This window comes from Necator americanus, chromosome X (genome assembly GCF_031761385.1).
Source record: "Necator americanus strain Aroian chromosome X, whole genome shotgun sequence".
In the NCBI taxonomy this organism is placed as follows: Eukaryota; Metazoa; Nematoda; class Chromadorea; order Rhabditida; family Ancylostomatidae; genus Necator; species Necator americanus.
In genome coordinates, this window is record NC_087376.1 from 21,911,210 (window position 1) to 21,938,567 (window position 27,358).

General features: G+C 41.9%; 9 protein-coding genes across 9 annotated transcripts; 8 read left to right on the forward strand and 1 right to left on the reverse strand.

The window, feature by feature from the left end:
* Positions 1–103: 103 nt before the first annotated feature.
* RB195_024710 (uncharacterized protein) lies at positions 104–5,207 on the forward strand (the record flags this gene model as incomplete). Its single annotated transcript, XM_064212582.1, has 4 exons — positions 104–241; positions 392–486; positions 1,100–1,206; positions 5,041–5,207. 4 exons carry the CDS (start codon positions 104–106, stop codon positions 5,205–5,207), a joined length of 507 nt encoding a protein of 168 aa, XP_064068463.1.
* A 168-nt stretch (positions 5,208–5,375) lies between these two features.
* Positions 5,376–5,576, forward strand: RB195_024711 (uncharacterized protein; the record flags this gene model as incomplete). Its single annotated transcript, XM_064212583.1, has 1 exon — positions 5,376–5,576. The coding sequence occupies one exon, from the start codon at positions 5,376–5,378 to the stop codon at positions 5,574–5,576; it is 201 nt and encodes a 66-aa protein (XP_064068464.1).
* A 655-nt stretch (positions 5,577–6,231) lies between these two features.
* RB195_024712 (uncharacterized protein) lies at positions 6,232–6,732 on the forward strand (the record flags this gene model as incomplete). The annotated part of the gene is made up of 1 exon (XM_064212584.1): positions 6,232–6,732. One exon carries the CDS (start codon positions 6,232–6,234, stop codon positions 6,730–6,732), a length of 501 nt encoding a protein of 166 aa, XP_064068465.1.
* Positions 6,733–6,929: 197 nt separating this feature from the next.
* RB195_024713 (uncharacterized protein) lies at positions 6,930–7,196 on the forward strand (the record flags this gene model as incomplete). Its single annotated transcript, XM_064212585.1, has 1 exon — positions 6,930–7,196. One exon carries the CDS (start codon positions 6,930–6,932, stop codon positions 7,194–7,196), a length of 267 nt encoding a protein of 88 aa, XP_064068466.1.
* A 1,888-nt stretch (positions 7,197–9,084) lies between these two features.
* RB195_024714 (uncharacterized protein) lies at positions 9,085–10,181 on the reverse strand (the record flags this gene model as incomplete). The annotated part of the gene is made up of 2 exons (XM_064212586.1): positions 9,085–9,522; positions 10,077–10,181. The coding sequence occupies 2 exons, from the start codon at positions 10,179–10,181 to the stop codon at positions 9,085–9,087; spliced, it is 543 nt and encodes a 180-aa protein (XP_064068467.1).
* Positions 10,182–11,890: 1,709 nt separating this feature from the next.
* RB195_024715 (uncharacterized protein) lies at positions 11,891–12,193 on the forward strand (the record flags this gene model as incomplete). Its single annotated transcript, XM_064212587.1, has 1 exon — positions 11,891–12,193. The coding sequence occupies one exon, from the start codon at positions 11,891–11,893 to the stop codon at positions 12,191–12,193; it is 303 nt and encodes a 100-aa protein (XP_064068468.1).
* A 3,207-nt stretch (positions 12,194–15,400) lies between these two features.
* On the forward strand, positions 15,401–15,655 carry RB195_024716 (uncharacterized protein; the record flags this gene model as incomplete). Its single annotated transcript, XM_064212588.1, has 1 exon — positions 15,401–15,655. The coding sequence occupies one exon, from the start codon at positions 15,401–15,403 to the stop codon at positions 15,653–15,655; it is 255 nt and encodes an 84-aa protein (XP_064068469.1).
* Positions 15,412–16,131, forward strand: RB195_024717 (uncharacterized protein; the record flags this gene model as incomplete). The annotated part of the gene is made up of 2 exons (XM_064212589.1): positions 15,412–15,504; positions 15,973–16,131. 2 exons carry the CDS (start codon positions 15,412–15,414, stop codon positions 16,129–16,131), a joined length of 252 nt encoding a protein of 83 aa, XP_064068470.1.
* Positions 16,132–20,535: 4,404 nt separating this feature from the next.
* On the forward strand, positions 20,536–20,829 carry RB195_024718 (uncharacterized protein; the record flags this gene model as incomplete). Its single annotated transcript, XM_013441334.2, has 1 exon — positions 20,536–20,829. The coding sequence occupies one exon, from the start codon at positions 20,536–20,538 to the stop codon at positions 20,827–20,829; it is 294 nt and encodes a 97-aa protein (XP_013296788.2).
* Between the last annotated feature and the right edge of the window lie 6,529 nt (positions 20,830–27,358).

Sequence of the window (27,358 nt, forward strand, 5' to 3'; positions counted from 1 at the left end):
CAGGTATTCATCGTCAGGATGGTGATTGAAATTCTGCAGCGGTAGAATTGAAGCCAATGCGCGTTCCTAGCACTTCGAAGCAGACTTCGACTCTCCTTATTGAATGCGTCTTCTCAATGCGCTCCACGCCGACGGAGTGCCAGTAAAGATCGTTCGTTTGCTTGATGACATGGGTCAACGAACAGCTGCTGCAGTCAGAACACCACCCGGATGTACAACACCGTTTGAAGTGATAACTGTAGTAAGACAAGGGGCAGGGCAGTGACAGTACCTTTCCTGTTCAATTTCGCCATCGACGGGGAACAGTCGATGTCCGATATCGATATCATCCTAACAACATTACGACGCCCCTTGACCGATATCGAAAACGCTGACAATGTTGCTATTCTAGGAAGCCAGTACAAAACTTCAGCATGTTGTCGACCTTGTATCGCAGTTGGCTGCAACCTATGGACTACATCTACGCCCTGATAAATGCAAGGAGATGTGGATCTTTTCAAGGCCTCGGACGGGAGTCAGGATGAACGGGCAACACATAGAACTCGTTGATTAGTTCTATTATCTGGGTTGTGTGCTGGAGAATAACAGCGGCTACGAGGAAAATATTCAGCATTCAGCGCTAAGGCTATTCCTGCTACTAACTCCTTAACGAAATCCCTGTGGCTTACCCCCATCACCAACGAAGTCAAGCTGCGAGGCTACCTATCCGCGATGCGCGCCAGCATGATGTACGGATCGAAGACATAGGCAGCACCATTTACAGTGATGGAGAGGCCTGATTGCATGGAAAGGAAACTGTTTAGACGGCTTCTTGGCTACTTTTGACATAGGGTATGCCACAATCGAGATCTTTACACGGAAATTGATGTGGTATACCAGCAAATGACACAGTGGCTACAGAAAATCGTCTTCGTTTCTCTGGTCATATATTAAGGAGACCAGCAGACTGCGTTGTTCAACGCGTTTTGAGACGTTTGTCGGGTTCAAGCTAGAAAAAGATAACTGGAAGAAAACGGAAGTTCTGGACTACGGTCGTGAAAGAGAACTTAAGGATATTCGGGGCAGATAGGCAGTCTGGGCTAGACGTGTGGTTTTGCAGGATATGGAATAGCGACGAATGGATTGATTCTGTGCAAGCTCTCGCTGAAGATCGAGAAGGTTGGGCAGAGCTATGTTCAATGACAGCATACCTCTGTAAAGATGCGGGTAATCGCGTCAGGCGATGATACCAGCCCGCCGATTAAGTCAAGTAAATCAGTAGCACGAATCTAACGTGGTGAAGGAACCCACTGGAGAATCTAGAGTTGGGATTGTAGATTGCGAGATTATGGGTGATTCTGCTCACCTCATCCCGATCGTCGTAAGAACGTCGTTCAAGACGACGTTTTCAGTTGCAACACGCCATCTTTGTGCACGCACCGCATCCAAGTGCGATCAGCCGTTCGTTCACCAGCCTATTCAAGTAAAACCAGTGAATAGGCTGCCAAGTGGGCCGGAACGTGTGCATAGAGAAGCGTTCTACCGTATATTGCAGTAACTAAGGTTTTCACTCCATTTCTTACGACGATCAAGGAGAAATGAGCGGAACCACCCCTGATCCCGCAATTTCCCCAATCTCTACATTTTCTCGCGGATTCTCTCACTAAGACAGATGTGTGATATGCTGTTTTTAAAACATGCTTTAGAACTTTTTCAAAGGGCGTTTACTTAGTAATATCCTCTTAAGAGCATTTTCATTTTATGATATCCTTTAAAGTCTTGGCTGGTATCGAATATCGAAGATCCATTCTTCTTTGCTCATATATGGAAATATTCATGTTCAGCGCTTTTTATCGTACCTGCGTATTTTGTTGCAATCGGACTACAAGTGTTATTGCAGAAAATCTTTTAGTATGATAAGAAGGCTGGGTTTTTGAATTTATAATTTGGATCACGAAAACAGGTTACCATCGAATGCTTGATCTTTCTCAAATTCTGTGGCTTTTCAGTTCGATAGAGTCTTTGTCTATGAAGCATAACAGTTACTTTCTCTGTTACAGTTATCATTCAATACATCAAAGTGTTCCGATTTCATCAATTCTCCAACTACTATGGAGTCGAAACCGTCAAAATGTCTTTACAGCCTTTATAAAAAGTGGTGTACCGGGCTGACGCGGTGCGTACTCGGAGAGGGGTGCTCTACCTCTTCTCTACAAAGCACGACGACAATCTCATCGAAGCTCTTTTCTTCTTGTTTTCCGTAGTTTTTCATTCACTCATTTCGTGTATTACTGCATGGATATGATTGTCCTAGCAAAGTTTTTATCCTATAGTTTTATAACTCACTGTTATACCTGTTAATTTGCTGTCATACCGGCTCTAATATCTCAGATTGCAGGGATTAACTTTCTTCTGTATTTCTCTGTGTAACCGTGCATGACTAGCATTTTTTTGTAATCGAGGGCGTCATAAAATCCTTTCTAGAAGAAGGTTAACTTTAGTCCATCACAGAAAAATCAGTGAAGAAATAATGCCTGCAAACTGAAGAAACGTCGAGCAGTTTTAGTGCCAGTGGGAGTGCGTTGCAGAGCCTCTCCCAATAATAGAAGCATCATACCTGCGCTTTGACTTCTCACTCAGTGATATCTCATCATCGTTTGTGCCACGGTTACATCCATGGCGCGAGCTAATTCCCTGGGAAGCCTGAAATACACGGAAGCAATGGCGAGAACGTTTGTTCGCATCTTTTTAAAACTTCACATTTAGTGCAGCAACACGAGGAACCATATAAGAATTTTGGATTTACCACTTTTGTGTTAACTTACAGTAGATCACACCCACCCTTCGGTGATGGTTTAAAATGTAATTTTTTTCCACACATACATCGTGTATGCATTGCTACAAACCTTTTCATCAAGCTGCTAAATAGACTGTTATGATATGGAAGCGTGTGTTGGTACCAGTACACTTATTATCCCTAAAACATGAGCAATAAATGGCTGGGTTGATGTAGCTCAATTGGTAACAATTGTGGTTGCAACACCACGATCTACGGTTCGAAACTGCTCTAGGCCAACAATGCTTTTCATCTCGCCGCACTGGATGAATTGTTGCCATACTTGTCTAAAAGAATATAAACTGAACTATAATACTGACTAGATGCATTGGCTGGCCCGCGCAAGTCACTGTAAGTAGTAATTAGTGTACAGTATAAAGAATGTTTTATCTCTAATGGACTAATAGACATAGTGATATTACTGACATGGAGATAATCAAATTTCTTAATTCGTTCGTCTTTCAAATTATCTAAGAAAACAGAAGATTAAAAAGAAGAAACAGCTACTTGTGATGGTTATGTAATGTAGTCACAACGAAGTAATTTGTTAAGAATATTCTCACGTTGACTGAAACGTCCTATTGCTAACACACTCTATTCACGCTTGAAGCTACGCAGAATGTGTGAGATTTTGTTATTTGGCTATAATAATTGTTTCTTTTCGATGTAATAAAAATATAAAGTGCTTGGCATGAATTCAATTGTGAACTGTTTCAAGGTTTTATGAATGTGTGTTTTGCGTATACAGTAGAATCGCTAATTCTTCGACGGAAGATGAAAAAGACGCGAATCCCCGTCTTTTTCGCCTCTCTTTCATAATTTGCCTCAAATTGATCTCTGTTGTAAGATCTGGAGAGCATTACATTTGTGAGCGAGAGCTCTAGCAAATGGATATAATGAGAACTCTTAAAACTTATTCATGAAGCACTTTTTGGAAAGATACCCGCGGCTGTACATTAGCAATGCTGAGTCTGAGATGATTGCGCCTCAAGGATATATGACTTCTGACGAGAATATATTTTTCGATATGGAAAATGATAGTTACATATTTGTACATAATATTGCGAACAATTTGATAATTCTTACTGCTGATGTTGTTAATGTCATAACAGATGTAGTGAAAAAAAAATTGGCTAAAGCAACATGTTTCAACTCCAGGAACGATCGACATTAGTAGCTAAAAATTAGTTTCTTACAAAATCTGCAAAAAAAAAACTATTTGTTGTAGGATGATCTTGTATCTTGATTTTCTGCCTCAACAGAATCTGCTTTTTGCAGATAAACTGAAAAAGTTCTGCAGATAAAAAAGTTACAACTGTGGTGTTTTACACTAATTATTATGATTTTTGTTGGTGTTTTCAACACCAACATTTCTAAAACTGGCCCGAAAAGAATGCCTGAAGAACATCACGTCGGACAGACGACCTACAGTGGAATGATTACAGAGGAAGACGCTCTCCGAGTTCATCATAATGACTAAGAGTACCCATGAACATATTTCTCAATCAACAATGATGACTTTCATGTTATCACTCAAAAAGGAAATTTCGACGTCATTGCTATGCAAAAAAAGACATCTACGACGGGAAGTAGAGGAGAAATTATCGGAAAGGAGGCTGCACGAGTTGCTGAGTTACGACGTCAACAGAAAACTCAGGCAGTATAATGTTGCCATTTTGGATGGATTTTGACCATATATGAAAATATATGGTATGAATATATGGTATACCATATATGAAAATATATGGTATGAATATATGGTATACCATATATGAAAATTACGACAAATTATTACGAATTACGAAAACTACGATGCGGACGGCTGAAGATGACGGCTTCTGCTACAACGATTCCGGCTCCAAGCCCGGTCGAACTGCTGGTGAAGCCCCAAAACAGCCCTGGCTTTTTGCCAGGCCGAACTGCTAAGTAGACACCCGCTCAGCCCAGGCATTGAGCCCTTTTGATCTGTTGTTACCGTCGTGAACGCGTTGTGCACTGAGCAGCGAATCAAAAATATATGTTGAAACCCTGCGTACCATCATGGAAGCCCAAACCAAGGCACAGCAGCAAACGTTCACCGCGCTGGTGAAGCGTATAGAAAGGATGGTCATCGCTTCAAGCCCAGCCGTTCTAACAGCACCCGTTGCCACGATCGAATTCATCACGAATTCTCAATATCGATATCGACATATCGACACGCATACCTGAGTTCGTGTACGATCCAGACAATGGTTGTACATTCGACGTCTGGTACAATCGTTACGAGGACGTTATCTCAAAGGACCGCGCTACTTTGGACGATGTAGCGAAAGCTCGACTAATCATCTCCAAACTCGACACCGTCGCCTCGCCAACCACATTCTTCCTGAAAGAGCATGCGATGTTTTCTTAACGGACACCGACTGCTCTGAAGGAATTGTTCGGACATAATACGTCAGTCTTCGCGAGACGCTACGCCTACCTCAAGACACAGCAAAATATGGAAAGTCTACGACAGAAGTCATCGCTTCGACTTATGCTGACGTCGCCGTAACCCGCATCTACCGTAGAGTACAGATTGATGGGAAGACGGTTCGCATGCGTCTCGACACTGGAGCAGACGTACATTGCTGAACACGGCAGACTAGACCGCCATTGGTCGACCGGAGCTGCAATCACCCCGTCTGACACTGAAGTCTGCCGACAACAACCAACATTCGGGGATGCTACGAATGCAAATTCATCACTGATGGTCGTCGAGGACATGGCACTTGCCACGTAGCTGACACGCTGTCGCTGTTGGGCTTAGATTGGATCGCCCAGCATGAGCCACTATTTCGTCACCTGACGGAAGGCTCCATCTCTTCAAGGACGCTCAGCACCTTGAATTCTTCTTTCGCAGCGCATATAAGGAAGGAGTTTCCAGTCTTTGCATCCGGACTGGGATGTTGTACCAAGTCAGAGGCTAAACTCGCTCTGAAGCATGACTCCAAGTCTGTCTTTCTGAAGGCTCGTCCTGCATCCTATGCTGCTATGCCAAGGATATCAACCGAAATCGATCGACTTGTGTCTATACCGTGCTAGAGCCCGTTGTTCACTCAAAATAAGCAGCACCCATGGTTGCCGTTCAGAAAAAAAATGGATCGATCCGCCTCTGTGCCGATTACTAAACCGGAATGAACGATGCACTGGAAGAAAACCAGTATCTGCTTCGAAGTCCAGAGAACACCTTCACGAAACTCAGTGGAGGACGCTACTTTTCACAGCTCAACTTAGCCGAAGCGTATTTCCAACTGGAAGTGGACGACGTCTCAAAGCAAAACCACTCACTATCAATGTGCAACGTGGACTGAATCGCTTCAACAGACTACTATTTGGAGTGAAAGTAGCTCCTGGTATATTCCAACAATGTATGGATGCTCTTATCGCTGGAATAGATGGAACCGCCGCCTATCTCGACGACATATTGGTTACACAATGCTCGACTAAAGGCCGTATTTAGGCGGATTCAAGACTACGGACTCCGCGTTCGACTCGACAAATGTGCTTTCCTGCTGACGGAGATCAGCTTCCTTGGGCTTGTCATCAACGCACAAGGACAACGTCCAGATCCAGAAAAGATCAATACTATCCAGAAGATGGCCGCTCCGAAAAACGTCAGTCAACTTCGCTCTTTTCTGGGACTCATCAATTTCTATGGAAACTTCGTCAAGGATCTCCACAATCTACGCACTCCTTTGGACACTCTTACAAAAAAGGATGTTGTCTACACCTGGACACCAAAGTGCCAGTCTTCCTTCGACGAGAATAAAGCAATCCTAAGCTCGGATCTCCTGTTGATCCACTTCGACCCAAATCTCCTGATCATCGTTGCCGCTGATGCTTCAAAATACGGAATGGGACCAACCCTCTCACATCGATTCGCAGATGGATGCTAGAAGGTCATTTATGACGCAACTTGTTGTCTGACACAACCACGCAAGAACTACAGCCACATTGGAAAGGAAGCACTCGATCTTATTTTCGCCGTGCAGAAGTTTCATCGTTTTATCCATGGACCTGACCACAAACCACTTTTGGCAATCTTCAGAAGCAAAAAGGAGGTTCCGGTCTACAGTGCCAACCGTCTTCAGCGATGGGCTACGATGTTGCTCAACTACAGCTTCACTATCAAGTACATCAACACAAAAGATTTTATCCAAGTGGACGCTCTTTCACGTCGTCTCAGTTCACTTCATTCTGCCGTTCCAGAGGAATCTTGCACATTCGCATGCCGCCGCTCCATCCAAGGAGCAAGGGACAAGCAGAATGCTTTGTGGACACCTTCAAAAGAGGACTCGCCAAGCTGAAGAGGGAAGGGCAACCAACAGTGGACGCACTACAGACGTTTCTGATGGTATAGATGGCGTTACCTCCTAGGGACCTCCCAAACGGTACACGAGACGTCAAAATGGAATCTCAATTCAATTGTCGAAATGGAGGACGATGCCGCAGCTTTAAGACCAACGACGATTCTTGCTAAGGATTATCGAGGACAGAAACCTACTTGGACTCCCGGTTTCATCACACGACGTCTTGGAAACACAAACTACACTGTTTGCTGTGGAAACTAAGTATGGACTCGACACGTGAACCAGTTGCGATCTCGGACCGACACAACAGCGACTAATATTTTCGTAGATGTGTTCGACCTACCACTACTCTACTCCGCAACAGATGGTGCAACGTAGACTGCCGACTCGTCTCAACGACTGCAACGCCTTCGACGTCCTCACCGCCGGCTACAGGTGGACCTTATTATTATAGTTATTCACATAATGCAAACCCGCAATGGATACGTTGTATTCTTGTGTTGCCACCCTGTTGCTTTTGTGTTAACATTCTCTTCTCCGTATACGCCTTCATTAAAACTACTCGTTTTCGGCCGTAACGACATCCACAACAATTCCAACAATGACAAGCTGCTGGCTGGGTATTTTTGACAACAACGCATTGAGTTGATCATAGAAGACGTTTGTTGTTGTCCTCAGCGGTTTCCGTAGATGCATGGGCAATTACGATCCACAGTTTACGATCCCTTAGTCGTACACAGGCGCATCCTAAAGACGTTGTGCCAAATTTCTCTGCCAGGTTGTTGGTGTCGTTTCTTACAGCTATCACGCAGCCTCTTATCTTCTTTTCATTAGCATCGTCGGAGTAGGTAGTCTAGCCCCGATACTTATGACGGGCCTGTCTCTCATGCGCATTTCTTGCAGCGCAGCTAAAGGCGCAGACAAATCTCATCGAATTGTTTGAGTTCACTCGAAAGTGTTCAGCAGTTCAGCGTGACGAAACGAACGTTTATTGCAAAAGATTCTATGCTCCCCTCAGGCCTTTCAGGTCTTTGACCTTTCAGGTTAAGTTTCTGGCGAGGTGGTGAACGACAACAGCTTTCTGCAATGTATGGGAATCTTGCGCCATATAACTGTGCAGGCTATAGAACACTACAGAAACTAACTCTTGCGTCTAACATGCTATTCAACTGTTTTGTTTTCCTACTCACTCTGAATACACTCGCACCGTTCATTGCACAGTCAGAGGTGGACTGTGCAATTATACCTGCGAGACAAGATCTATTCCAACATGTCAAATAGCGCTATAGCGAATGGTTATGAAGAACGAGGCAACGTGTTGAAGATGCCGAACACTCTCCAAAGCGGTTATATGATCTCTCCTTTTATAACAGTCTGAACGTCCGGCTAAAACAGGACTTCAGACTTCCTGTAGTGTTCGCTTCGCTCGCCTTCACCGATCAATAAGAAATAACAGTAGTAACTTTTCTTGGGAAATTATAACTCTTTTTTCTTCTATCTACGCTTTTTTCAATTTTTTCCTCGGAAATTCGAGCATATATGAGAGATTTCATGATTTCCTTCCCAAACGCGTCACTACTATATTTGGAGAGCAACTTAATACTTATACTTAATACTCATACTTAATTTTACATCTATGTTTCTCTGAAACCTCCACAATTTGAAAACATTAATCGAAGTATGAGTTTTCTCCGCTCTCAACTATTAGCACAGAATGGTGAGCTAACATGAAATAATGTGGATATCATCATCGTAGTGATGAAGATAAAACTACGTCAGACCACGTGAAGGTGTGTTGGATAGTATTGCATCTAAGCAGCGGCTTTGGGTACTCATTGCGGATTTTGTCGGCCAGTCTTTGCAGTTGAGCCCAGTAGACCTCGGCAGTAACTGTCGTGTTGTCCGGCGCCAGTTCGAAACGGTAGATTCCATAAACTCTCACCAGACGCTCAGCATGACCTTCTTCTCATGGATTTCACCTTTCACGAAAGGATCCGGCATTTCATCGCTGGTGCAACACGCACATTTGTGGGTGTGGTTGACGTAGAGGACCCATTTTTCATGTCTAGTGACAATGGTGTCCAGCCAGTCGAATCTGCGGCTTCTGGAGAGCAGCTGAGTGCAGATGTCCAGGCGTCTTTGGCGGTTGCCGTCGCTCAATGCATGTGGGAGCCACTGACCGGGCTTTTTCGCCATTCCGAGAGATCGTAGTCCATTGCTCACGGTGGACAGCGAACAGCCAAGACTGGCAGCAAAATAGCGCACACCTTCATATGGATGCTGCTCCGCCAGATTCTTAAGTTCGTCGAACGATATTGCAGTCGGTCGACCAGAGCGAGGCTCATCTTCAAGTTTCTTGTTTCCGGCTTTGAAGCGCTGAAACCAGACGCACACAGACCGCTCAGAGGGGCTTCAGTGCCGAATACTTGACTTAAGTTTCGATGGGCTTCAGCAGCGGGTGGCCAGATTCGAACTCGTGAAGGAGTACGTGTCGAATGGTGGAATGTTCGGCCCTTATAGGATGAAATAAGCAAGGAAGAGGGAGTCAGATGTGTTATGTGTATAAAAGCGGTAGTTTCCTTATATAATATATTTAAAACGGGAACTTCCAGAACATCTCAAAAAATCTGCGCTACTGCGAAATTTTCAGATACGCAGATACTTACCGAACACCCTAATAGAAAGAGTCGAAAATGCTGGAATCGTACTGATGTTTGAAGATCCTGGTTCGAAGAACATTGATTTTAGATAGACTATTGATTTAGAACTATTGCTAATACAACCACTTTGCAGTAAAGTAAGTTAGCACTTGCTCAGAACAAGTGGTAGCTTGGTATTTGCCAAATGTCTAACATGATTTCCTATTCAAAAGACATTTACATTCTTCTGGTGTTTGGAGAGAAATTAAAAATCCCATGATGTATAGGTACCGTGGATGCTGCTTGAGCTGCTTCAAGAACGATTTGGTCCTTCTCTTGCTGTTCTAATTCATGGAGTAGTCGTCGGCCACGTACAATCTTCGCAATCAAAAACATCTGAAAATTAATTCAATTTTGTCAGTCACGATGTAGTCTCTATACCTGAGTGTACGATTAAACATTGTCTTTATAAGAAGAGACAGACTATGAGTGAGTTTTCAACATGGCAGACGAGTTAGTTGCAATGTGCTCAATGTCGTGATCTTTTGTTTGTGAATAATTGAGATGAACACATTGATTAAATGGAGCGACCATCTGTTGGCAAGAAGAAAAGGATATAAAAGGAAGCATGTATGTAGCATGTAGGAAGCTGTAAAAGGAGCGAGAAACGAAAATTTCTGACTCTGACAGCTGCCATAAACTTGGCGTGGGGACAATGCAAAGTACAGAGTTGTCGCCAATACCATTGTAATCGTTATTTACTTTCCCAAACTACCCATCTTCTATTGTAGGTTTCCGCTAACAACGTTTTCGTTGCTACAACGCGATGCAAAGGCGGGAAAAATGAGAAGATTAAGAAAAGGAAAAAGAATAAATACACTCCATGTTCCTTTCATTCATTTTGCATCCACACGTTTCCGAATCAAATTAGCTTCTTATAAAACCTACCAGTAATGTTGGTGTCTACGTATGTAATACAAATGCAAAGATGTTAAATCTGCTATCCTGATCAATTCACGATGGAACATGTCTTCCTTGCCAGAAGCAATACTCAAAGTATATGTCATTGGCCTTCCTAGACCTTGAAACCGCATTCGATCTTTTATTGAGGCTGTATCAACGGACTTTGTGCCGCTGGGATCGTCACGCGCCATGCTAGAAATAACTGAATCAAGCGCAATGGTCTCGCAAAGTAAAAGGACAGACGCACCTGCACCATAGCAGTGTGGCAGCACCAGAAAGTGAATCCGTTGGAGTTAATAAGATATCTGCACTACGAAATAAATTGTTGGAGATGCGCAAGAAGTATATGGAACGTTAAAAAATACCTCAAGGTCACAGTAGTCGCTCTACTGCAAACACTCTAACGCATGCTTTCGAATGTTTTATTTTCTGCACATCCTACCTTTCGTATTTGTCATACACTGGCCTCAGAAATAGTTACAAACATGCGCACAACTTTCTAAATAATAGCTGTTTACAAGATCTGATATTAGACCTTTGCTTTTATCAGTATGACGATATAATTCTGTGTTAAAATGACCTGGAAAGGAAGAGAAGAGTTTTGTAAAATACTTCTAATAGTGGTTTTCAAATTGTAGTGCTCACAGGGATAGGAAAGGAAAAAGCTCTTCGTCCTCAGGGACTTATGGAACAAGCACTGCGTTGCCCTACTATAATAACAATCTGGCAAGTATCTCTACAGCTCACATGTGCAACGTGTGCAATGCGAGGTTCCTAAAGAGTGAAAGAAGAACATGATAATGTTGTTTGAGAAGTATTTCGCTGAGTACATCAGGAGTGGAGCCAAACATTTCTGATTTCGGCGCTGTGTTCATCAAGGGATCTTTTGTGGACTTCTTCGTTTCAAGATCCCCACCGGGGAACATGGCAACATGCCAGTGACCCCGATTCATGATTCTGTTAGTCTCTTTTGTTGGCGGAAGATCTTCTGACACTCGCTACAGTCCACTTCCTTCTTCCGAATCACAACTATTTGACCCCGGCGGGACATACTACTGGATCTTAACGTCTAGTGGTGAAAAAAGGCATCAGTAATACACAGTACGAGATTGGTGCCACTGACAACATGCGTCTTATGACCCATGTTCGTCAACATAACGAGGCCAAGATCAAGTGGTCGTGCATCTTTTGAAAGTGCCGAAGATCAGGAAGACTCAGCGGGATATTCCTCAGTTCAATCCAAAGTTTCCGCTATAGCACATTCAATTTTTCAGCCTCAAAAGCGCGAACAGAAAATCCTTGCTGGTCTGAATCTGGAGCAACTGCAGAAGGTTGCTGCGCTTGCTCAGCAAGGAGCTACTGGCACCTTCACTTTTGACACAGTATTGGAGCATGAACGAAAGAAGAACAACTTGAGGACTTCCTTGATGAAATCTAAATTCTAGCTTCATGCAAGCACACCAACATTGTCGGCCTGTACGCCTGTTATTTCTGTTAGAACAAGCTCCATTATGATGTTAGAGTTTTGGGGTGGAGGCGCTATTGATGCTACTATGATAGAGTTGGAGAAAGCCCTCACTGAGAAACAAATAGCATATATTGGAAGGTACACATTCGAAGCTGTAGCATTACTTCATGACAATAACGCCATCCATGGTGACCTTAAAGGCAGTTAATATTCTTCTAATAAATGAACCTTATTTTCTAAGTAATTATTCGTTAAACTGACGGATTTTGGTGCTTGTGGGAAACTCAAAAAATGAAAAAAGAAAATGAAACGGAATGAAAAAGAGATAGCTTCCTTGGAACACCTTACTGGATGGCTCCAGAAGTTATGATGTGTGAGACATTCAGAGATCATCCATACGATACTAGGTTTGACATTTGGTCTTTTGGTGGTACACTAATCAAGAAGTCTCAGATGGAACCTCCTGATTCCAACGTATCACTAATGCGTGTCTAAATAAAATTGCAAAAGTCAGCTCCTTCCACGCTTTTGAACCCTTCAGTTTCGTGCACCTTTTTTGCCGACTTTCTCTCCCACTGTTCAGTAAAGAATCCTTACAAGCGACGAACTGTCAAACAGTTATTGTTGCACCCATTCATTGCAAATGCAATTGACCGTCATACTGCATTAGCTTTGTTAGCAGAAGTTAACGCAGACATAGAAGAAGAGGATCGCGCAAAACTGCGATGAAAGCTTTGCGGATTCCGAAGGCCAAGCATGAGAAGATGCAACTTGAGCGATCTCTGCATTAATTCCACAATATAATGAGCAAGAGCAACAAATCGGTGATGCCCCGTCGAAGAAAAGAGCCGCTCCTCCTCCACCTACTCCGTCTTCGTTGGTACTGTACGGTCGTCTGTGGCAATTAAGGTTCACTGAACCACCTACTATTCTTTGGAACCGTTGTAGGATGGGAATTTCAACGAGTTATTGGCGTAGAGTAAACCCGCATTGGATACGTCGCATTATTGTAGAAACACAATGTTGCTGTGGTGTGGATACTGTCTTCTCCGTGTCCGATTCCAATAAAGGTGCTTGTATTCGGCTGTAACATCCACAGCAGGAGTGATACAGGCCAAGGTCCCGAGAATCTGCGGAACCCACTCACATTGGTGCATCAGAGATTCAGCGGTATAATGCTCTTCTGCCACGAGGGCAACCTGGGGTTCGTTTTACGGCCGGTCCTGCAACGAAGGCTTCTCCAAAAGATTCGTTTAGTGCAGGGGCTGGAAGTGCAGATGTAATGAAATTTTACCTATCTTCACTGTCCAGTTTCCCATAGTGCCCGTCATTTATTTAGTCATTTCACTGGAAAAAAGTCAGATGAAGGACAGACTTGGAAGCAAAGAAGACAGAGGATATAGATTTCACGTCGATTATACACTAACTTCGCCGGCATCTTACATAGGTCTTAAAAAGCAGCAATGAAAGTGTTCTGTAGTGCAAACTTTCCTCTGCAAAAATCCACCCAAAGTAATTCTCTAGGTCCTGTTATCACGAAGTTTTTCGCAATCTCACAAACCTAACAATGTGCACAGATTCTCAGCTTTTTTGACCATTAAATTCCATCAAACCCACTTTTAAACTGCTGAAAACTATGTATAATTAAACTATCCATCTTAATGAAGTGATTTGAAGCTTCTATCTCTTTTCCAAGTGATTGGGTTAGCGGGTTGTCGAACCTGCGTGGTCCCACTGTTACATTGTCGAAAAAAAACAACGAACACATTGTTCTTTTTTCATTGTTCTTCTGTACTTCGACCTATGCACCTGACTCTTCTCTTCTCTTTGTCGCATTATGTGTTTTAAACACTATTTAAGAACATTTTATAGATTTTCGAATGAATACTTCAGCAAATTTACTTCTTCTACTGATTGTCTACAGCTTGGATAGATGAATCAATATGGAGCATATTGCATTGTATTGCACTGTACATAGCACTGGCAGAATTTAAGATAATGTGGTAAGATAATTGGCTCTTCCATAATTAAATCCTACTATGCGTAATGTAGAGAAAATACCGAGCCAGAGATTACTGGAGATCCATAACTGCGCCCAAGGATTACGGATAAGCTACCTCGACAGGTTGTGTATTCTTTCACATAGCCAATGATTCTCTCCAAAAAAGAAGAGAGATAGCATTCATAACTAGAAAAAGCAAATATTAGAGCAGGCAGGAACAATTTTAATTTTTTCTGCTCTTCCACCGTCACAGGAAATGCAATCGTATTCTTCATGCCGGGAAGCTTTTAGAGAAACTTGTTGTTGGCAGCTCTGAAAATTGGGATGAGTCGTCCCAACTTTATTTGTAATAACGAGAAAACACTAAGGTTGGATAATGTGAAGAGTTTGCAAGACTGTATGATAGGCGATGGCGACCGAACTAGGGACAGAGGATAATTTTAGGAGCAAGTTTTGTCGGTGGCCACGTTAAATGGTTGCACAGCACTAAGATGCGACGACCTTAGCATCCAAATAGGGGAAGCCCGATCTGTTCTTCACGGTGGAAAGAAATATAGAACAATCAGGAACTTGGCCAGTCAGCTTCTGATGGGCTAGATAGATAGTAGGGTAGATATTTTACCTGAAACTGAAAACTTACAGCGATGACGTTTCTTAGAAGAACTTTCTGTATGAAGTTGCGGTTTACATTTATGTCGTTAAGTTTCAGAAAAGAGCAATCCCTCAAGTGCACATGTTTTTAACACTGAGGCAAGGCTGGAAGCTCACAATATCCGATTAAGTGGACTAGCTGATTTAGCGCTGCACTTCCCGATCTGGCAACAGACCGTGTTCTTTTATAAATCGTCTCGAAATGTACGATCCACCACTCGTGCGGGCCTCAAAATCCTAACTCCTCCTGCATGAGAAGTGGTGCGCACGAAAAGATTATTCGAAGAATTTTGGGAAATGATTTTGGTTAAATGTAAATGGATATCTAAAATTCCGAAGTAGGGATTACAAGTGCTTCGTTCGTTGTTCTGTTCGTTTGTTTGTCCAAATACGTGTATAATGGATCTGATCGTGCGCGACTTCGTTTGTTTGTCCAAATACGTGTATAATGGCTCTGATCGTGCGCGACTTCACCTAGGTTAAACTGCTGATGGGCATTGCAAGAATACAACGAAATTGATTCTTGCATGGATGCCAGGTATATGTGGACATCTGGAGCAGTCCATCGCATATTTGGCTTCAAAATGTCATGCGAAAGCGACGCTTTTGAACGTGAACAAGTTCATCAACCCAAGGTTCGGAACTATTGCTTTTGAGGAAGGTGCGGAACAGCGGCCTCTTAACGCTGCAGAAAATCGTTTGAGCACCTTGAAAGTATTTTTTGTCACGACCAAGGAGTGCTACGATCACCACTGGGAAGAGTTGAAGGCTCCTAACACTATATGAAGATGCTGGAGCACTACTACTTCTCATCACCGAGGAACTCTCAGGTAGATACAATCCAAAGCTGCGAACTATCGGCCGTATGTACTTTGTAAGCCCACAAGAAGAAGAGCACTTCGCTCTTCGACTTCTTTTTTATGGAAGGGCGTTTACATCTTTTGAAGGGCACGTGCGTGAGGTGTTGTTCATCCAAATTTTGTTTGCCTAGGCAGGGCAAACGGATAATCGGCAGAAGATAGATTTTCTCTCAAGAATCACCTCGTGAAGCTGCCGGTTTTGTTAGCATAGACTTCCACAGCTGTCTCAATCTTTACGTTCAGCGACTTCACATGGACGACATCCCAGTTAGCAACGGTGAGACAAATAAAGTGAGGGGCGCTATCAAACATCCTGGAGGCCAGCGTCACTTCATCGACGCTCTGGGTGGCAGTGACAAGACCGTTGTATACACGGCTACCTATAGTATCATCTCGCCATGACCCGTAACAAAAATGTTTTTAACGTAGGTTGGACGACGATTGCAGCGAACCTTCTGCAGGACTGAAGGACTACATTTTCAGCCTTTTGCTTGACTATAAGAAGTCGATATTGGAAGTACCGCAGATGATGTATGGAAGCGTCAGTCGAAATAGGCCGCTAAGCTGCGAAACGTGGACATCATTTGTTTGTTGTTGGGCAATTGGGATGAAGCACCAATGCCTCCAAAGCAAGCCCTTGAAGCAGGTAATTTTCTTTTGTAAGACATTATGCGAAGAAACTAAAATATTTGATGGTAAGATAATGCTTCTCGGGTGCGATTTCCGACAAGTGATACTTGTGGTTGAAAGGGGAAGCTTGTTTACATGGAAGAGAGTTGTATCAAAAAATCTGCCCAAGCTTCTGATTGAAGACCTTCCAACTTACTACTAATATGGGTTATAGGACAACAGCACTTATTATGGGAAACGGCTAATCAAAACTGGTGAAGAAGAAGTTTCTTCTGACGAGAACGAAGACATCAACATCCTTGACAGATTCGTTCACAATGAAGATCTTGCGGAAGCAATTTTTTGGGGACTCCTTTAACGTTCGAAGTGTGGATATTTACGATGTTACAGGCTTAACTTTAGCAAATGGTGGCACTTTACCAGTAAATACGAATTTATAACTAAAACAAGAAGGATCTAAAAAGAAAGAATATCTAGAAATTTAGAAAGAATATGACTAAGGATGTAGAGACTTGATCGACTTCCTTGTAACAGAGTCACATTTTCAGTACTAATGAGGCTGAAGTGCGAATCTCAGCAATATGTTGAACGTCTCTCAGAGTTCTTGAACGAAATGACTCCAACCGAGATCCCTCTTCTTTGCTTTTCATCTTAAAATCAGATGCAAAGTTGTATTATTGCACAACCTTGACGGGACACGTTTGGTTTTCAGAAAAACTGGCAACGAGTCTTACTGTGTGAGCACGCCATAGAAATTCGAAACAGCACAATTGTTCTAATTCTTCGAACAGATCTACACTATTCGACATATTTGCGCTTTGTTCTTAGGAGACGACAATTTCACTCCGAATCCGCTTAAGTTTCGGAATGACTATAAAAAAAGTCACAAGGACAGTCTTTTTATTCGGTTGGTTTACCACTTACCAGTCCAATTTTCTCCCATGGACACCTCTATGCTGCTCTCTAGCGTGCGCGCGATCGTATAGGAGATAAGTTCAAGCCCCAGATGGCAAGATGTTGAATATAGTGTATGATGAAGTTTTACGTTGAGACTCTAACAGGCTTCTCTAAGCTCTCCGTCTCAGGAATAATTTGCCTGTGAGGTAACTAAGCTCGTAACTTACTGCTACATCATTTTTACCTTTCCGTTAACAGTCAGTTCAGTGCGTGGGTTTTTTTTTCCTATTGTGACAGCCAGGAGTTCTCACTTTTATGACTAATGAGCTTCCTATATGGTTTGAGTGCTATTTTCCAAGCACCAATTACTTTCACTATTATTTGCGAAAAAAATGCTGCTTATGCCGCTCGCTCTTTGTATATGATTCACAATTCTGCTTCTTCTTTGTGATGATATCATCATCGACGTGAAGAGAATGCTCGTACAAAGAGGAGGAAATTGAGATGGTATGGCATGAAAATGAAAGCCCGTGCCCTGCTGTAGCACGACGTCGCTGTAATAAAGACATCGTATTTATAATGCTAAAGATCAATGAGGTGATAATGGCCGACTTCGGTGAAATGTGTGGAAACACGGTCTACAGCTATACCTGGAAAAGACTATGTTCATAAAAATGAAGGTATCTTTGATACACAACATAGCATTACATTTACGGTTGATGGAACAAATATATCTGAATGCACCTAATCAGATCAGAAAACGAACTTCCGGGATAGCCTATACACTGTAGTAGTCTAGACGATTAGGAAGCAGAAGCAAAATCTGGTCAGAGAGCGGTCCATTGGAAGTTTGATGCTAACCATAAGTTCAACCTACTTCATGTAAGTGAGAGTGGAGTTCAACATTGTATCAGTGATGTATGTATTAACGGTCCAAATACTAGTCTCATCAAATACACCTACATGGCCTCTCTTTGTATAGAAACAGCTTGGAAACAAGCGGGAAATGCACTCTATTTTTCGGAAGGTTTGATCCGATCTCCGAATTTCTGCAGCTTTCTTTGGTTGTAGAGTATGACAAGAAAGGGACCAAAGGTTAAACCTTGTTCTTCATGAAAAAATATTTCAAATAAGTTTTCTCCAAAAATAATCATAAGAGAAAGAATCTACGTATTTTCAAAAAATGAAATATATATTCAAAAGTCACGAATATGGTGTTTTATTTGTGGCTTTACAATGTGGCGTGATTATCAATCGATCGAAAGTTGTGCCCAGTGTTTGAGTGTCCTTGATTCTTCACCCGTTGAACACTTAACTGTTTCTTATTAATTTACTTGAGTTGTAGACAAGATTGATACTGATCTTGCCACAACTGCGATCTAAAGTGATCATTCTGTAGTAAGAAAAACGCAGGAGCGAGTACTTTGGTTACAAATATTCGGGGAAAAAATTACTAGAGCGTCCACCTTAGTCTATCCTCTTTCTATTTCCATGACTAAGTCAGATCTGGTTTCTAAGAAAGAAAGTTGAAATATTTATTGTAAAATTTTTTTGTTAGTGTCGATCCATCTCTACCAAACTTTATTGATGTATTGTAGTTTATTGTAGTTCATCATGCAATTTAAAATGAATACTCTACATTTCCCAAGACTCATGAAAGCGAAACAAAATTGTTGGAATGTTCGACTCCAATGCTAGTGAATCTCATAATTACCTGAGCAAGGTGTGTCACCTGTACACTACAAGCTTCTCTTCTCAAAAGAAAGAGAAGAACATATACGAGCTGAGTAATTGGTGAAGGTAGAGGATGTAGATTTACAAAACAGAAAATTCTGCTAATTTTTTCGAAGCAACAATGTACAAGAGAATTGATGTGGTGATACAGAATCAATCTCCGTCCCTCTGGCCATCTTCGCTAATTGACCATTAGCGAGGCCGCTAGGTAAGAGGGATGGAAGAGCAAATCTGCAGAAAGGATTATGCTGTTTGGACTCAAGAAAGGAGATTGACAACAAAGCATAGCTGCTGAACATTTATCTTTTACGCTTCAGCTTATGATGGAGCCTCCTCACGGCTCACCATCATGTTGCATAATAAAGCTTCGAAAGATGTGAAAAGCATTTTGATGAATTGCATTTGTATCTATCTACCACACTCTAACGAAATTCACTGGAAGAACATTGCTGTTCAAACTTGCGCAAATGCAAAACCTCAATGACCACAATTGAGTACTACTTACGCAGCAGTTATACACTCAACGACAGATACTTGATCGCCTGCTTTTCCGAAGGCTTCTTCCAATTTTTATCCACATTTTTGAAAGCAAACAGAGCCAATTTTGGTGAAAGTTTATCAATCATAAAGATCTACACTGTCCTATTCAAGTATTGAAAAGTTTTGGGGTGACAAAAAGCCAAAAGGTTGCATGTACTGTCCACCAGAGAAAAATATACGACACTTCACATTATGACTGCTTGGACAATAATGGTTGACTTGCTTTGGTTGAAGACGGGTCTACGTATCCATGCAAATGATGATATTTGTCGCCATCATATCCGCGATCTAAGCATTACACATAATGCTAATAGATATGCTTGCCATTTATTCTATTACCAAGTATTTTGTGCTGATTGTTGGAGAAGATAACTCTCAAAAACATTATTTAGACTTCTGAGCGGAATCCACAAAGACTTTATTTTTGGCGTAGATCTCGCAATCCCCCTTTTCTGCCAGATGGATATGGGGCTAATCGACTAAAAGCGACATTGCTCCTGCCCTGAGATGCAGGTTGATTCAGGGGATGGAGTCGCATCCGACAAATAAGCTCGACATGTCCACTCCGGGAAAACGGAAGTTCTCCAAAACCTCATGGGACTAGAGGCTTGCAACCTGACCATGGGTTTTTAATTTATATGCAAGACACAGTAATAGAAAAGAGTTTCCTGATTTCAGAGGAAAGACGGCATTGCAGGAGTAATGTAGGCTACCGAAACGGAAAAGGACTAGGATGACAATCTGTACTTATAACGCCTGTACTCCCCGGATGCGGTCATTGAAGATCTGAATATTCAAGCAAGGAAGATTAAGTACGACGTCATCGGTCTGGCTAAAACGAGACGACGCCATCCACTTAGCGCCGGGTATGACACTGCAGAAGTACTGGTCTCAGGAATATGCGGCAGTAGAGAAGTGGATGGAGTTTGTGTCCTCGTCAACACAAATATGGTAATAATCATCGACTCTTTCGAGAAACTTACAACTTGAATTGGACGTTTACGGATGAGAAGATGTGGTTCAACTCCAGCTTTGACAATCTTCGTCGTTTACGCTTCAACATCAAGCTACGAAGAAGAAGAAGTCGAAGCTTTCTATATGGACTTGGAGAAGTTCTACCGAGAAGTCCATGCCTTCTACAAGGTCATAATTGGCGATTTCAACGCCAAGGTTGGCCCAAGAAGAATGCCTGAAGAACTTCACATCGGAACCCACGGCCTACAATGGGATGAACAGGGGGAGAAGCTCTCCGAGATCACCATGACGACTAAGAGCATCTATGGGAACTCGCTATTCTAGAAGCCCTCCTCTCTACGCTGAACGTGGGAGTCATCCGGTGGGGAGTACAGCAATGAAATAAACCACATCATCGTCAATAAATGGTTCTGCCTGACGGACGTCGCTGTTGTGCCAAAGTTCTATACGGGATCGGACCATCGCCTCCTCCGAGGAAGATTTTCCTTCACAAGGAGAGCAGAGAAAGCTGCCAAGTTCAGAGAGAGAAATCCCAGAGCTATCATTGACTGGGATCTCTTCGCTACTCTAGCCGGCTTTTGGGAAGATTCCGCAATGGACAACAACGACTAGGAATATGGCAATATGGCTATGAATACGCCGTATTGAACGTCACAAAATATTAACGTACTTTTACAGATTTCATCGAGTCTGCATGCAAGTAAATACACGAGAGAATACCAAATCAATGAGGAAAGAAGAAACAATTGTATCAAATAAGACTCGAAGAAGATAATTGCTAGCAATTCTGACTACTCAGGAGGGTTAAATCTTTTAGTGTTCTTCCACTAATTAGAATAAAACCAGGAGAAAAAATTGGAACACTACTTCTTTTTATCGCTGTAAATAATTCCATGTGTGTTTACCTTGAACCTAATTTTTAGTACTTTTCCCCCTCCGATGTCCAATATGCTATCTCGTCGGTAAAAATCGTACTTCACCCGGTCTCAACAAAAAGCCTTAACATCTGAAGTACCTACATCCAAAATATCCACTGCCACTCTTGAAAACGCGATGCGGGGAATGGAATGGGATTACATAGGAGTGAACGTTAAAAGCCGTTGCACCATCTTCATTTCGCTGATGACATCTTTCTAGTAACATCAAGCATCAATCAGTAGGAACGGATGCTGGCAGAATTTGATGAAACGTGTAAGAAGATCGGTCTTCGGCTGAACCTGGACAAGACGATGTTTATGAGGAACGAACGCGTTTCTGATGCCCCTTTCACACTCAACTGAACGAATATATCCGAATGCTGCAATTGTGTATATCTAGATCGGGACATCAACATGATGAACGACCTGCAACGACGTGGGCAGAAGGAAACGAGGTGTTTGGGGAGCATACAAGATCGTCGACGTTGTGGTGAAGAGGACCAAGAATATCCGCTTCTACATTCACCTATTCAACACCACCGTTCTCCTTGCTTTGACTTATGCTTCAGAAACGTAGGGGTTTCCCAAGCTGGAGGAAAATGCGGTCAGCGTCATAGAACGCGGAATTGAAAGGTTGATGCTGGGAGTAACCCGCTCTACGCAAGCGAAAGAAGAGATTTGAAGTTCGCTCCTACGTCACCTATCGAGTTCCCTGATAGGTGACGTAGGAGTAGGAGCGAACTTGGCAGTTGGCAACAATTGGCAGTACAGAGAGCTACAAATCTGTCTTGTAACTCTCTGAGATGATGAGACACTGTTTTGCTACAAAGCGCACAAGTCAACGACCTTCACTGCTACCATGCAGATGGTAGATGTAATCATCGTGTCCAGATACTTCATTTTTCCGGAAATGTGTTCTGTAAATCCTAGTAGTGCCGGCGTAGTTTATGCTAACCGTCATACGGTTAGTTTTTTTAGTACAAGGACCGCGCTTTGCCAATCAGTTGCAAAAAAAAGTGGATTTTTTGATTTAGTCATTTCTTGTTTCGAAACTACAATTTGGCGACATGTGGAGTTCAAAACACAGAATTTTACTTTACGACATCGATGACGAATACAAAGATGAGCGAATAGTGTGCGGAACTTGGCTGCAAGGCTATGAGAACGAAGAATTTTTAAGACGTGTCCTGCACTTGGCTTAATGGGTCAGCGTAGAGGGTTCAGGTCCTAATTAGTTTTTGTAAGATGATGGTCATCGTAAGGTGTACCAATGTTCCTGTAAGACAGATTGCTTTTTCGAGAAGGCGAGATCCAGCACTCTTCGCTTTTGACGATAATCATGCAGGCCCACTATACACCGTACAGTGAGGCATCAGTGAGATTGAATTGTAGTTAGGAGTGGTGTAGCTGAGTGAGGGGCTCCGCTCAATGGTGCCGAGTTTGATCTCTTTTAAGGCGTACCTTTCATCCTTTTAGGATTTTCATATTAGGAATCGGCAAAATGACTTGCCCTGCGCGAGAAGTCGGTGGAAGAAGAATCCACCACATATGTATAGTTACTAATGCCAAATGAAATTATGATAAACGTAGTCCACAGCCAAAATATTCAATACCGCTCGAACGATCCATCAAAATGATGCTGCTAAGAGTACCCCGCAACTGAAAGACCAGATTCCAAATCCTATTCTACGCCTACGATCAAAGATCAGAGACCGGCGTTTTTCTTACGGAAAGTAAAACAAGGTGCAGCTTATCATCGGTAGGGATTTTAAACTACAAAACGTCAGTGGCAGAATGACGTGATCGATCGTACACTTCACATGGTCCCTCTTTTTTTGATTGCAAGCGACGTGTGCGTCGTCTTCTATTCAAGCAGGTATGCATGCATTTTTCTATTTTCATCTACAGTAGCGGACTAGTGAGGGTAACCGTTTAACTTGAGCCATGAGCAACTGGCTTCCATGAGATAGAAGTTTCCTCCCGCTTGATCGAGAAAAGTTTCGTCTCACTTAATCGAGGCAACGACCAGATTATTAATTTATGTTAGTTACCACTGCACATTGCTAGGTTGTGAACTCTACCATGAAGACGTAAACTAAGATATTGTCACAAAATTTGCATCTTTACCATACGAAAGACAGTTCTTATCCTCAAAGAATTATTTATCCAAATGTCAATGAATTTTGGCGAAGAGGTCAGAATCCATGGCTACTGAGGCTAGCAACAAAACATGATGTTTCCTCCGCCATCCTTTACGGTGGGCAGCTGATACATAGGATTGACATTTTTCCAACCGGACATACTTAATACGATCACTTCCCATCAAGCTGAACTTGGAATCAGCGGCAATTAAAACTTTATTCCACTACTAGCGAGTCCAACTAAAATGCTCCAGCCCACTTGACACGTGTAACACAATGGGCAGTTTCTTCGGAGGAACCCTTCCATTGAGATCAGGGTCAAGCGTGGTGATCGGACACGACCCTCTCGAATATGAACCCCCCCCCCCCTGCTTCTTCTCCAACGTTCCTGTGGCAATTCAATATATTGAAAATTTCATTTGTTTCAAAAAGTCGAAAATTAGCCGAGGAACAAACGGCAAATGTGGCAGAAGCGAAGAAATACCATTTATTAGAAGACGCTAATTTGCTGAAATGCTGTTGAAATACTGGTATTGAAATATTCTCATTTTTATTCTATTCTATTTCTACTCCAAAATCTATGACTTATCTTCAAATTCTGCTCAAAGCACATAACGCGACCAAACAATAAGATAGTCAGGTGTGTAGATCGAATCACAAAGGGACAAAGAAAAAAAGACGAAAAAAAAATCAACATCTTGTCCCTGCAATATGGCAATGTGTCCACTCAGGTTCGACTCCCGGCTGAGGCAAATTTTTGCAAAAGAGATGGAAACTTGGAACAACTTCTAAAGAATGAAGAATTTAATTTTACGCAGTTTACAATAGTTTAAAATAAAATTTAACGAAATTTAATAACCAAAAAAGTTCAGATTCTGTGCACACTGTTATGTCTGGGAGATGGCAAATAACTTTGTCATAAGAGGACCAAAAGCAAAAGTTAAGGTGGTTTTCGAGGCGAGAAGGTTTGTCCTGAAAAATGGTCATTTTGTTGTATTTTTACCTCCTAGTCTTTTTGGAATTTTGATGGGACAAAGTTTGAAATTTTCCGACCTTTTTTTTTTGGATTTTTTCCATCTAAATTTTGAGAGAACTAAACGGACAGAAAGGAGAAATTTTGTACATATGGGTCCTCTTAGACCTCCCATCCGAATATATGGGTGATTTTTCGAAACGCCGTCCTATTTTTAAATGGAAAAACCGCCAAAATCCCAATTTTTGCACACGTGGCCAAAAATGAGTAATTTTGAATAAAATTCGATAATTCGTCATAGCTTAGACCGAAGCGAATCATCTTCCAGTATGTTGTAGAAGAGGATTTTCTCTATCAGATCAAATGTCCTCCAGGGCCTTGCTGTTTTTTTCTCAAAATTTTGATGTTTTTTCATAACTTTTGATGAAAAAATACCATTTTTCACATCTCGGTCCCATCAAAATTCCAAAACGACTATGAAGTGGGAAAAAGCAGCGCTGCGACTACTTTTTAGGGCACTCCTTCTTCTCTTAAAAACTACCTTAACTTTTGCTTTTGGTTCTCTCATAACGAAGTTATTTGCGATCTCCCAGACCTAACAATAAGCGCAGAATCTGAGCTTTTTTATAATTAAATTTTTTCAAATTCACTTTTAAACTGCTGCAAAATACGTAAAATTAAACTCTTCATTTTTTGAAGTTATTTCAAGTTTCCATCTCTTTTGCAAAAATTTGCATCAGTGGGTGTCGAACCTGCGTGGTCTCATTATACATTGTCATTACATTGGGAATTGTTAAAACGAAATGTTCATGATTCCATTTTACTGCCCTAAGCCCGAAACTAAATATAATATTTGTAATTTGTGTGATCATTTAATACTGTTCATTGTAATATTTTGTAATGTATGTAATTATTCAATCAATACGTAATATTTTGTACTGGTTATTATACTATCCTCAATTCACAACTGGCCACCGCGCACTCCCTTACGACTCTCTTCCCTTGCAACCCACTCCCTTTACTACCCCGATGTGAAAATCCCATGACACGCATGACCCTAATTGAGACTGGCAACTTGTGGGTGTCTTCAAACAACTCTAAGTGATGGAATCAGTTCATTGGTGACGGCTAATTAAAGGCATCACCCCACGAATCTGAGGTGGTGCAGATTTCAGGTGGAGTATTCGTATACAGGATGGGAGACTACGGAGAGGGGGGTGATTCCGTTCATTTCTTCCTAATTGCCGTAAAAAACGGCCCGGAAGATACGGCTTCATTCGTTTTGGCGCAAAATTTGTACAAGAGGTTCGATTGGAGCGCGCCAGTCTTGCGCGGCGCCGCATCTTCCGGGCCGTTTTTTACGGCAATTAGCAGGAAATGGACGGAATCCCCTTCCTCTCCGTAGTCTCCCATTCCGTATACGAATACTCCACCTAAAATCTGCACCGCCTCAGATTCGTGAGGTGATGCCTTTAATTTCGAATATCGGAGGGAGTGAGTCTAGAATTACCACGACTCATTCGAAGAATATTTCTATCGGTAACTTGTGTAGTCATTCGGCTTTGTTCCGAATTTGGTGCTGCTCTAATTAGTCCATACGCTAATTCTTTTTTTCTCAGAAAGGTGGAGACAGCAGCTCTTGAGACATTGAACTGTTTTCCTAATTTGACTTGTCTAATTCCTTGATCGATTCCTCGCAGAATGGATTTTCGAGTTGTTTTTTTTTCTGGCGTGCTTCCGGTCATAATATAAATACAATAAAAACAGTAAAATAAAACAAATCTCGGAAAAAACACAAAAAGTGCACGAAATAAAGCAAAAACTAAAAATGTGAAAAAATGAACATTTTCCGTTCTTGGAAATAATACTAATTCTAAAAATGCTGAGTAAACCTACTTTTTAGAATAAGTTTTCTAATTCCAAATGACAGATCTGATGCAAGTTTGGGAATGATTCAGTGATTTTCAGAAGAGAAAACCTCAAAAAACCGTTTGTCAACTGATTTTTGACCGTTACTGTATGTATATGTTCATCGCCGAAGTAAAAGAAATTGTACAGATAATTTTTGGGCACAGTCGGTAGTGCTCAACTTTTCGATAAAGGATGCAGCTTGAAACTGCGATAACGCAGTTATAACGTATTTGTACCAGAAGATTAAGAACTAGTCGACAACAATCAGTTCTGCGTGCTTCGCAGGAGGCGTACAGACCATCTACATAAACCCGGGTGTCTGATGGAACACCTTCTATACGCCCATATCAAATGGCAGCTGGATCTTGTGATAGCTCATCTATTTTGTAATGTGCTCAAAGATCCAAAAACATCGAGCAGCAACACAAAATATCTCAACCTTTTTCGACATAATTATAAGATTTCATCATCTACTAATGGCGTCTAGATCTTGCACGAATCATCTACTAATGCACGTCTGGATCTTGAACATTAGCACGGAGGGCACTGTATTTTGCTAAGGACAACACACGCAGAAGCGCGCTTCTTGTGGCTTCTGATTGGTGGAGATGATCTTAGTATAAACACCAGCCACAGATTCCTTATAGTACTAATATACTAACTATTAGAGTGAAATGTAATGCCTCAATTTTGAGTCGCATATGCAGGACGGGCAGCTTTGAAATCGTTTCCTACGAGGAATTTTGTCTTTGAAAACTCAACAAGATGGATGCAGTTCATCATACGAGTTTTTTAAAATGTTTAAAAAAATAAGACTTCACTTACTTTTGCTTCTTTGAGAATTCTTGTTTATTGACGTCAATAAAAAACTAGGTTAAAATGCAAACAAGCGTTAACTCACAAATGAGTGA